This window comes from Schistosoma mansoni, chromosome 3 (assembly GCF_000237925.1).
Source record: "Schistosoma mansoni strain Puerto Rico chromosome 3, complete genome".
Lineage (NCBI taxonomy): Eukaryota > Metazoa > Platyhelminthes > Trematoda > Strigeidida > Schistosomatidae > Schistosoma > Schistosoma mansoni.
The window spans coordinates 2,773,950-2,785,405 of NC_031497.1; the positions used below are offsets into that span (position 1 = coordinate 2,773,950).

At 35.0% G+C, this 11,456-nt stretch overlaps 1 protein-coding gene across 1 annotated transcript in view; it reads right to left on the reverse strand.

The window, feature by feature from the left end:
• The window catches only part of Smp_074030 (tyrosine kinase), a gene marked incomplete at its 3' end in the record, with an annotated part of 64,260 nt that extends 54,750 nt beyond the window's left edge, over positions 1 to 9,510 (reverse strand). The window contains exons 1-3 of the mRNA XM_018798891.1: positions 9,294 to 9,510; positions 5,850 to 6,440; positions 3,775 to 3,953 (exon numbers count right to left, since the gene is read on the reverse strand). Of these exons, the coding sequence (XP_018650735.1) occupies positions 3,775 to 3,953; positions 5,850 to 6,440; positions 9,294 to 9,360 (837 nt within the window). The 5' untranslated portion in view covers positions 9,361 to 9,510. The remainder of the gene's footprint in view (positions 1 to 3,774; positions 3,954 to 5,849; positions 6,441 to 9,293) is intronic.
• Positions 9,511 to 11,456: the final 1,946 nt, after the last annotated feature.

Below are 11,456 nucleotides of genomic sequence, written 5' to 3' on the forward strand. Positions count from 1 at the left end.
GGGATTAGATTTTTCTTTTCTTTTCTTGAATTAACCATCAGCTTAACATAGTCCAGATATTATTCTCTTAATTTATCAGGGAGCTCTTCTACCGCATGAATTAGCTCGTTGAACAATATGAAAAATCTGAAACTTCAGAGAAATCTAGACAAACAGATTCCAGAAATGAAATTCCCATCCAATCCCGGTCAGTACCTACACAATTTTTCCAGTGCTAAGCTTGATAAGACTGATTCAAAAGCGTTATCACTAGGCCCTGAGTTTTGTAACTTTAAGAAAACGGTTAATAAAATCAACGTCGAAATTCAGTTTGAAAATCTTTATTCTCAAACGGCAGAATTAGTAACTTCATCAAAAGATAATGTCAAAAGGTTTAAATCAACACTAGTGGACTGTTGCTTTAGATACTTAAATCATGAACATAGTTTGAAAGGAATTTTGACGAAAAAACATGAGGAAGCTTTAAGAAAACTTAAAAGTAATGACAATTTATTAGTCACGAAATCAGACAAAGGTTATGGGGTAGTGATCATGGTTTAAAACAACCATATAAATAGAATGAATGCCCTTTTCAATGATAAAAGTAAATTTCAGAAACTGGTAATGAAGAATGACATGGCAGACAAGATTGAAAAGCAACTAATAGATTCATTGAAACAAATTAAACAACAGGATTTTATTTCAGAAATGGGGTTCGAAATGTTGAAACCTACAGGAACGATTACACCAAGGCTATATGGCCTGCCAAAAATACATAAAAGTGGCTTGCCTCTTCGACCCGTTTTAGAGATGAATAACTCAGCCTATCATACCATAGCAAAATGGTTGGTGCAAATTCTTAAACCACTGCACAAAGAAATTGTTAAGCACAGTGTCAAGGTTTCCTTTGAATTTGTCGATAATATAAAAAATCTATCGGTCAAGAATAACTTTATGATATCATTAGATGTACCGTCCTTATTCACAAACATTCCTCTACTTGAAACGGTGGATTTCATTTGCAATGAATTAACCGAGAGGCACACAGAAACCGTAATTCCCGTAACCGCAATAAAACAGTTAGTTCTTAGATGCACGATGAATGTCCATTTCCGATTTGACAATGAATATTATAGACAATTGGATGGGGTAGCCATAGGGTCACCATTGGGCCCTCTACTGGCAGACATTTTTTTGGCAAAACTAGAAAATGGTACACTTAAAGGCACAACTAACCATCTAACATCTTATTGTCGCTATATAGATGATACTTTTATAGTATTATAAAAAGAACATGAAAAGGAGAACATACTTAATATATTTAATAACATCCATCCATCAATTACTTTTACACTAGAGGAAGAACAAAATGATAGTATGTCGTCTCTAGATGTCCGACTAACTAGAAGAGCAGATGGAACATTAAAAAGAGGGTTACATAGAAGGTCTACAGTTGGACAATACACTCATTTCTATAGTGCAGTACCAATCAAATACAAAAGAAACTTGATAAAGATCCTGACTCATCGTGCTAGAATGGTTTGCTCGGATGACATTATTTTAGATGAATTGGTTAGTATTCGTAACTTGCTTAGTAGGAATGGATACTCAATGAAATTCATCGACAAACACATGAAGGAGATGAAAAGAAAGATAAGAGTACCTACCGTTCCGAAGAAGGTATTGTTCTTAAAATTACAATTCCTAAATGATGCTACGGAAGAAATATCGTGACACAGAGGTTAAGAAAGGCAGTAAAGAAAACATTTAATGCAGCCAGACTGAATTCCGTCTTCTACAACCGCCCCACAATAAGAACGGTTAATAAAGATAGATTGTGTGAATTCGCCACATCTATGTGTATTTACCAATTCAACTGCTCCTGTGGAGCCAGTTATATAGGGTGTACAATTCGGCAAGTTCGTCAACGAATAACACAACACCATCCGTCGTGGTTGAGCAAAGGACAGGTAAAAGTGATTAACAGTTCTATTCTCGCTCACTTGGTGGACACAGGTCATCAATTTGAACTGAATAAAGTTTTTTAGGTTATCTACTGTAACGGTAAATAAATCCCCAGAATGAATGGTTTTGTAAGTGTTCAACATTAGAGGCTGACCACATTAGTTTTAATGGACTCACCTAACTGAATGCGCTCGGTCATGCATCCGCACCAGATCAAGAGTTGGAACATCGTGCTGAACGTCTCCTGCGATCACTAGCCAGTTTAGATCAGTCACTTCTCGATATATTGATAGCCCATCAAATATATCTTCCAATCCCCTCGCTTCTGACTTTTGATTTCACTGGGTTGGCGCGATCCAATTATAGGTGTTACTGGTAAAGTGTTGTCAAACTATAATGCGTATGGTATTTTCACAACCATATTTCATCAAATTTGCCGCATGGTTTATGAGTTCGTGTTTCGCATATTGCTGAAGCCATTGCAATCCATGTTCACAAACCGAATCGTTGTTTCCAAAAGAAGTTAGTACAACCACTCTCGCTACCTTGGCCATCGGTATGGCGGAGTTTGTAGTAGAACTTAGGCAAACAATTTTTGTATTTCATTTTCTGTAATTTTGTATTTTACTTATTCTCAACATTTGTCTCTTGATTTTTACATAACTACCATATTACTGATCATTCATCAAAATATTTCGTTAGCTTTTTTCTTCTCTTTCTATATATTATGCAACGCAGCAACTGCCTGATTTCCGAATAATTACTTTGATTATCATTAATCCTCTTTCTTCCAATTATTTAACGTTAGTTTATAATCTATATGTCATTATATAATTATTACGTAACGTATCTACTCGAATAGTGTTATTTCATTATTGTAAATTAGTGTAGAACCATGATGAAAAACTAATTGAAAAGAAATTTCTTCGCTAGATTCGTTCCTTCTTGATTACTTGATATGGTTTAGAACAACAGTCAATAATTTCACATATTAGTTCATTTTCAGTCTGGCACCTCCAACTTTTCTAATACTGATTCCTATTTTAGTACTTCAAGGTAGCCAGTAGTTATGGACGAGTAACGTATTTATTCGCCTCATTTATCATAAGATAAGATTAAAAGAGATTGCGAATCTCTAAGGCACGACGATAACAGAATTTCGGGTTAGTCTCTTTGCAGATACTGGAACGTTTAGCTAATCTAGAAAACTTTCAAAGTGGGGAGTGATGAGGAAGTAGGTGACAATTATTTAGGTCCATATTGTCATATTTCAGCTTCAGATTGAAATTATAAAATTCCTTTATTTTGTTTGTTTGGGGGTAAATTTGAAAGTAAACAGAAAAGCTGAATCGAAATTCGAATAACGGAAATGTTCAATATCATCCCATGAAACCGTGAATTAGGTGACACTACCAGATTAATATGATCAGTGGATATATACAAACTTGTAAAAAGCAAAAAATGTTGATTATTTTGCCATGAAAACAAACCTATCCATCTGTACCCCTTTTCTTTCTGGCGAACGTACATATGCTAACACAAACCTACTAACTTCATAACATATAAATAATGACAAGACAATGAGGCTGTAAATTGGTGTTCAGAACGCTCAGCGTTCGAATAATGTCATATGTTCGAATTCGGTTCAGTCACTTAAGTCTGGGCACCCGAAGAAAATTATTAGCCTCTTCACATAGTGATACTAAAAGTCGCGTACATACACATGCACCCGGTAAATGAGTCGGATTTGTATATTGGTTTTATGACGGAACTATTGGGTAACAATAATAATAATAATAATAATAATAATAATAATAAATGCTAACTTACTAAATAATGTGATGAAGGGCAATGATTTAAGCAAAGATCATTTAATTTAACGTGTTTACAGCTTAAACATTGATTGGGTGATGGACCGGTACAACCTCGAGAACATTCTGAATCACAACATTTTTGTGGATTATCCACATGACATGCTAATCCATTATCTGTACAAACAGGGTTGCACTCTAAATAACAAAAGTTTCAAAATTGAAAGTTACGATAAAAATAAAAACGGATTTAAAAAGTAAACCATGGATATACATTTTTGAGAAATACAATATCAATAACGTTAAAGTTTCCATGTTAAAGTAAAATAAACTAATAGTATTAAAATGTTTACACGTTTTAAATAGAGAGGTAGGAAAACTAATTTCAGATAAAACAACCGCTAATTGCTAAAACAAACTGTTATATCGATTGAGTGCGTTCTTGCCCAGTTAATATATATGAACGTTTTACGACCACTAATTGGAGAGCAGTGAATTTATTGATCGCTCAATGGTACACAAAAGCTGTATGAACAGTCTTGAGCACTACTCAGTCCTGCTTTCTGCCTAGCCCAGTCAGTTAAGTCCAAAATACCAATAACAACCTCTGCAATATGAATCATTATTCTCAAACATACTGAGTTTATATACCAATCAAACAAACCACATCGTACCATAAAATAGAAAATAACATTTGTACAAGATTTGGCCAAATGTGGCTGTGAATAGGGGGAACAGTAATTGATGGACTAGGGATAGCTCAAGAACGGTAAATCATATAATAATAGTCTATAGGTCAAAATAAAGCTTATAATAAGAGGGACACGAATATGAATAGTTTAGTTACTGAACAATTATACAATAGAAAATATACATATCATATTGGTCCATAAAGAGTCCTCAAGAGTTACCATTCATAATTCTCCACGGGATACAACAGAAACAATATCAACTTTTCTAATTTAGATTTCACTAGTAATAACTATAAAAGCTCACAGAATAGAGTTTCAAATCTTATGAAATGATATTTTCTGCAGTCTACTGAAACTTTTCTGAGGAAGTCTTGAGATTTATGATCTTGATTTTGAGGTAATTGTTAGATTTATAACAAATTCCAATAAGTGGTTCTTAAAATCTGTTCACAACAGTTCATAAAAGAGTTCTAAAATAAATAATTCCCATTATTTGTTATTTATTTAAACACATAAATATTGGTACAAGGAAGCACCAGATAAATATGCGCCTCACAAATCTCATTCGATTTGTGTGAGAGCTGTGATACTGCCCAGGTGCCCAGACTGAAGCAGGTGGTTTTCTTAGGGGGCCACACCCGGAGCCAAGATGAGTAATAGCCTCATTCCTATCTCGTTGTTACTGTATGCGAAAGATTAATATTTCACTGACATATGAAAACAGGAAGAGACCGACTGCTGTAAATTTTTTCTACTATTATGAATTCCCTCCCAAAACTCTACGTCTCATAAATAGTTGTACAATTTACTAAACGATTAGATGCAAGAAATACTGAGTTTTTATTTGAGCGTAGTCTGTATGTACATGTTTAGAAATGGGTAGGTGCTTAATTTGTACTTAATTTGTTAATGCTTAAGTGATGAGTTTGAATGAAATGCATAGTATTAATTACCTTTCAGACGGAAATTTTCAAAACATTATGACGATTGACAAAGGGACATCATTAATTAATTGATGTTTGGTCAGACCGTTCTTGTAATCTATGATTTTATTACATCGAGTTTGATAAGGTCTTTTTCAAGAGGAAAAAACTGGAGGGTATTTGAAGACATTATTAATTGATCTGTTAAAGGTTTTTATAATTATAATCATCAATCGGTCTTCTTTAGTTTCAAAGTGATGGAACTGAACGTTTTGGATCGGTATTAGAACCAATGACCAATATTTTTGAGGTCGAAGTTAAACTAAGCTTATTTTTTAAAGTTTATGACGAAGTTGGAAATACCGAAACGTATATAAAATATATGCTATACATAGATTTCAATATGTGACTAAGAGAGGGTTAATCCTTGTTCATATAAAGTAATAAATACATCTTTAGAGCTATCTAATCCAACTCACCTGCTTGACATGAATTTGTAGACCAGCATGAGAAGCGAGAAGAATCATTTCGATAAAAAGGTGGACAGCTTGCTGAACATTGATCGGGACAAAATTCACCTAAATTGTACCGCACTATTTGTTCTCTAACGGAACGATATGACTTAGTATATACAGAATTTAAACTGGTTGTTAGGGCATTCCAGTTTACAGTATTAACAAAACACATCATTGGGTTATCAATGAGTGCAATACGATTAGAATTCAAAGATTTCAGTTTCCATAGGCCTACACCTTTCAACTTTGTATGCCTTATAATCAAATTGTAGCTGGATATTTGGTTATGTTTGTTATTAAGATCAGTGGATGTAATTATTTGACTTCGTATAATAGTAAGATTTGGAAAAAATTTCGACAGATCTCCAGAACAGTTACCGTTTTCGACTATCAAAGAACCAGTGATTTCGACTACATTAGATAGATTACAATAGCTTTCGAGACAGCAGGAATCATCAAGATTTCGTATAGTTAATGTTCCTTGAATGCTGGAGCAATTGGTTAACGAGGATAGAGTGTTCGGTCTCCTTAAATCCACTAAACGTCCAGAGCAATCTAGAAGTAAAAAATAATTTTATAGGTGTACTAAATACAAACATTAAAAACTACCCACTTCACGACCATAGACAACTGAATGTATCGGACTTATGTATTTAATCTAAAGTTGGTTTCCCTACGCAGTTCTGGTTTAAATTTGTACGGGCCATAGTTAGTTGATGGAATAAGAAGCACTTTGCTACTTATTTTAAATGGAACTTGGCAAAAGGCAAGTGAGATCCAAATGTCTATTAGGAAAATTCAGAAAACGACCTGATATGAAACTGAAAACGGTAATCCACAACGTGCTTGTTTATGAATGAAAAAAGCTTATATCTTTCAAAAATTGAATGTTTAGTTCACCAATGATATTTAAATGTAATCATGCTCTGTTATAAACTTTATGTAGAATGCTGTCTAATATTTTAAATTCAGAAACCCTGAGGAAAGAACAATAAGCGGAGGTTCTCATGGGAAGGATAAAATTATCTCCCACTGAGTATCTTCCCCTTCACGTGAATTACATGATCTTGGGAAGTAAAATAAATAACTCAGTAATTTATTTTATGCGGCTAGTCTATCGTTTCTGTAAGTAGTACATATACACTAAATTGTCGATTGATTTTAACTACTGATAGTTCAATACATTCAAATTTGTCCAACTCTATATATTTTTGCCAGTTGAGATTTAGTGTTTGGTATGTAAATAGATCTTCATCTAACAGTCTTGCGTTCATTGGACTGAACAATTCCAGTTTTACTCAGTTGAACAAGTAACAATTTATTTTTTAATCGTAACAACAGTCATACCGGTGGCATTGATCAGTATTTTCATGTCAACTAACAAATATTCAAGACTACACTACCTCGGAAAATATTCATTTAACAGCTTTTTTATGTTCCAGAAATGGATGCAGAATAATTGGAAAGTCTCCTATTTTTGTTAAATGACTGAATGACGAAACTAGATAGTTATCGTCTCATGAATCTAACCAGCGTAGTTGTTAAGATCCTAGAAAAGATTATTCTCAGGTTTTTCTTATCTAGATAAAACCTGATTCTCTCTGAAAAGCAGAATAGTTTTAGAACAGGATATTTACGACTAACGAACTTACTAGTAGAACAAGAAAGTTGGTATACTCTTAAAGATCCAAATACACTTATGGACGTAGGCTTCATTGACTTTAGTAAGGTTTTCGAAAACGTCCCACGCAGCCGGCTGCTACCTAGGCTAGACTAAGTACAGATTTTTGGCAAACTGCTCATATGGATAGTCTGATTTGACGCCAGCAAAAATTAGAGGTTAACTTCAAGTTCTTTTTATCTAGAAAACGGTGTTTAGTGGAGTTCCCCAAGGCACAATCCTCGGAGCAGTGTTATTCTTTCAATGAGTAAATGATCTTCCCTTCCCTATCATTACCGGTCTTTTAAAACGCTGACGATATTGAGATACAGAGAAAGATAAGAGGTGAAGGGGGAAGTTTAAAGTTTCCGAATGACGTTCAGAAATTATGTAAGTGATGTAGAACTTAGTAGTTGTCTGTAAATACTTCTTGGTCCGTTATTATGTATATTGGTCAATAACATACAGATATATACACGGTGAATAGTGTTTAGAAACTCGTTGCCTAGAAACACAAAGATCTAGGAGTTATTATCGGTCACGAATTGGGAACACCAATACAGTGTTGAGAAGCTGGAAAAAGATTTAGAAACACCTAGTCAATCCTTAGAGCCCTCAGCAACGTAAATGTTGAGGCTTTGATTATGTACGCAGCGTTTGTTCGTCCTAAGCCTAAGTGGTACGTACAGACAACTAGTCTTTGACTAAGAAGAGACAGTGAAGTATTGGGAAAGCTTAACATGCCTCAACAAAGCCGATTCCTCGGACTGCTAAGCTGTCGAACAATGTAGAGTAGGCTCGAATAAATCCATTCCCCTTGTTACAGGACTAGAGATGACTTGATTAGTTTGTAAATTACTTAATAATAACTGCATACGACTTGCCTTTATTTTTCTTGTCTTTCAAAAAATTTATGAAGACATTCCAAAAGAGTTCACGAACCCAGAAATGAATACCGACTTAGTCATCGAATTTTCAGGCGCTTAAGTGTCTTACGTCAACGCGTAGTTGACGCTCCATCTGTCGAAGTAGTTAAAAAAAGTTGGACCAACCAAGAGACGCTTATTGCCAGGGTTATTACAAGCAACCCAGCTTTCTGTCCTTTTACTTAAACTGACTACAAACAAGCATTTTCCAAAGCGATGTGGGATTTAGTAATCGTCTGATTTTTGTTTTGTAGCAAAACGTTTTCAGTTCGTAGCATAACAATGCTAGATACGTAAGAGGAGCAATGCATATATGTGCCTGGTCCTACGTTGTAGATGAATGAATGACGGAAGGGGACAGTTGAGCTTTGTCGAATCCTTGGTTTTGTGGACGGTAAAAAAATTTCGAAGACTAAACTTAGATGTTCATTCGAGATTTTATTGCGCGAAGCCCTTGTTCTTTTCTGGGAAATGAGATGAGCTTGTGCATTTTACTACTTTTATTTGTGGCTACTTCACATTTTGAAGAACTCACTAAAAATTTTCTTAAAGTTAGCATTGTAATAATTCGAGGGTAAAGGGCCCACTCATTTTGATATAAAATAAAAATTATGTGCAACGAGTTTGTGCATTTACCATTCTCTACGTGATAACCTTCTTTTATAAAGGGAGTTGTGAAATTATGCTGACCAAAACATCCAAATGTGAGTTGTACAAGTGTGTGACCTTAGTTACATCTCAATCTCCTAAAATATGTACGCAAGAAATTAATGACACAGGAAAAACGCTTTTTATGTAAAGTTAAATTTATAGGTGACTCACATTCGCATGAAGCAACATGTATTGAGCATGAAAACCACACAACAAACCACCAACATTTACGTAACATTAATTATAAAGCGATAATTGTACTCCAACATACGAGCTGACTGAAGATAAGCAATTTTCAGCTGTCGAAAAATTTTTTATTCACAGAAACCCCGACTAAGACATAGTAGTGGAAATGATGCCATACGCATGACCCAAAAAACGACCTTGTAATTTAAACGGTCCTGTGCACCCAATATATTTTAGATTGGCTTGTGTAAACCGAATGACTTCTGTGAGAGTACTTTTTGTTGCTTCAGTCTTATCCTAAATAGTAAATGACTCAAAATAGGCGGAAGTCTAGCCGCTCAACTTAATTAGTTCTAGTTATATTGATAGTCATTATACAGTCATTACATATCGGGCGATTAGTGAATGTACTTGTCTCTAGGTAGCAGGTTTTCTGAAAACAGCAGGGATCATGTTACCGCGCATGAGGTTGGTTAGTTTAAGTTTTAGAACCAATCGAGAAAAAAACGAATACAGAAGAGCTGATGATGATAGAGATCCTTGTGGGATGATTATGTTGTGGAAATTTGGCAAGCTTAGTATACTGTGTGTCCTAAGCAGATCTCCTCTTATATTCTTATAGCCAGATGAGTGTAATTTCGACTGTCTATATCTATTTCTGTGAGTTTTTATAATCCCTGTCATCCACTTAGTTGTTCGTCTCTGAATATGGTCTAATTCACATATTTATCTTTCGAAGAAAAGGGTTTCAGCAACATTTTGGACTTCTAAATGAGATTGTGTAAACGTTTTATAAAGTTTCAAGAACAGCTCTGATGTGATGACATCAATCTTTTAAAGATGCCACAAGTATTCAACGTGCCAACTCAGTCAAGTCAGAAGTCAGGAGAGAAGAGATTCGAAGATATATTTGATAGAATATCGGTTTATTGAGAAATGATTAATTTAAGCTGGCTCGTGATTGTAGGAGATATGAAGCACGTCGTACACACTCGTGAACTAGTATGGATGCGTGAGCGAAGGCCTTCAGCGTGGTGAGTCCATAAAAAATAATGCGGTCAGTATCAAATTTCGAAGACCTACAGAGTCATTGATTTTGTGGATTTATTTACCACTGCACTATCTAAGTTTGAAGTGAACTGTTGCATTTACTTTGGTTGAATTTGGAATATAGTTTGAGTTGGTATCCAGACTAGAACGCACATAATGGAAACAATGCGTAAAGGGTTATCGTAGCGGACGTATGCTATTGTTGCTCTGTGGGGCTGCCTGTTCGAAAATGATATCTGGCAGGTTCAGTTCCCATTCACTGTTCACTCACTGTTTCCCTATGACTGCATGGTTCCTATGAAGCTGAAGTAAATCCTTCTGGTTTTTTATGGACCTCCTTATCTTAGCCAAGTCAAATGATCATCCTCTCGTTTTATCCAGAACGTCGTTAGAAATATCATGAGAAATGAATTTACTGTCGCCTTGTGAAATATCTGATGTTAAGACCCACCAACTTATATGTATCATGTATACCTTTACGGAAAACACCCGGTTCAGAGAAACTCATTTACACAGCCTCCTTCATAAAGTGTGCTTGACTTTGATCTGTAGTGGTATTGAGCCCTACCCACATAACCCTCAAAGCTGAACACGAGACAACTGAGTAGATAGTTATTCAACATATAGTGCGGAGAAAAACTCAAGAACAGAGAAATCAGAAGGGATAATCAATTTAATTCAATTCATCGAATGGCATGACTCAGCCTTACAGGCGTGGCCATTCTTATGTAACATGTCTTTTATTCATATTAAACATATTGTTCTATCTCCTGCCTAAATGTGTTCTCCATCATATGTAGGTGATTTTCACGTACGACGGATCAGTGTAGACAATGATGTGACTTCCACGTAAGATCTTATAGATTAGGTAATCAAATAATGGCAAGAATACAATTTTAGGATTAGGCTTATTATTAGGGCAGTACTGATAACGAAATAGACCGTAATTTTACACGATTTTGGTTTGTTTGATATTAGTATGGGAGTTAAGTGAATTTTTTCCGGGCCATCGTTTGAAACTAAAGTGAGAAAGTACTTCGTGCTTTTAGGTTTATAACTCGATTGGTTAGCAAATTCGGAATTAAAATTTTCCAGATG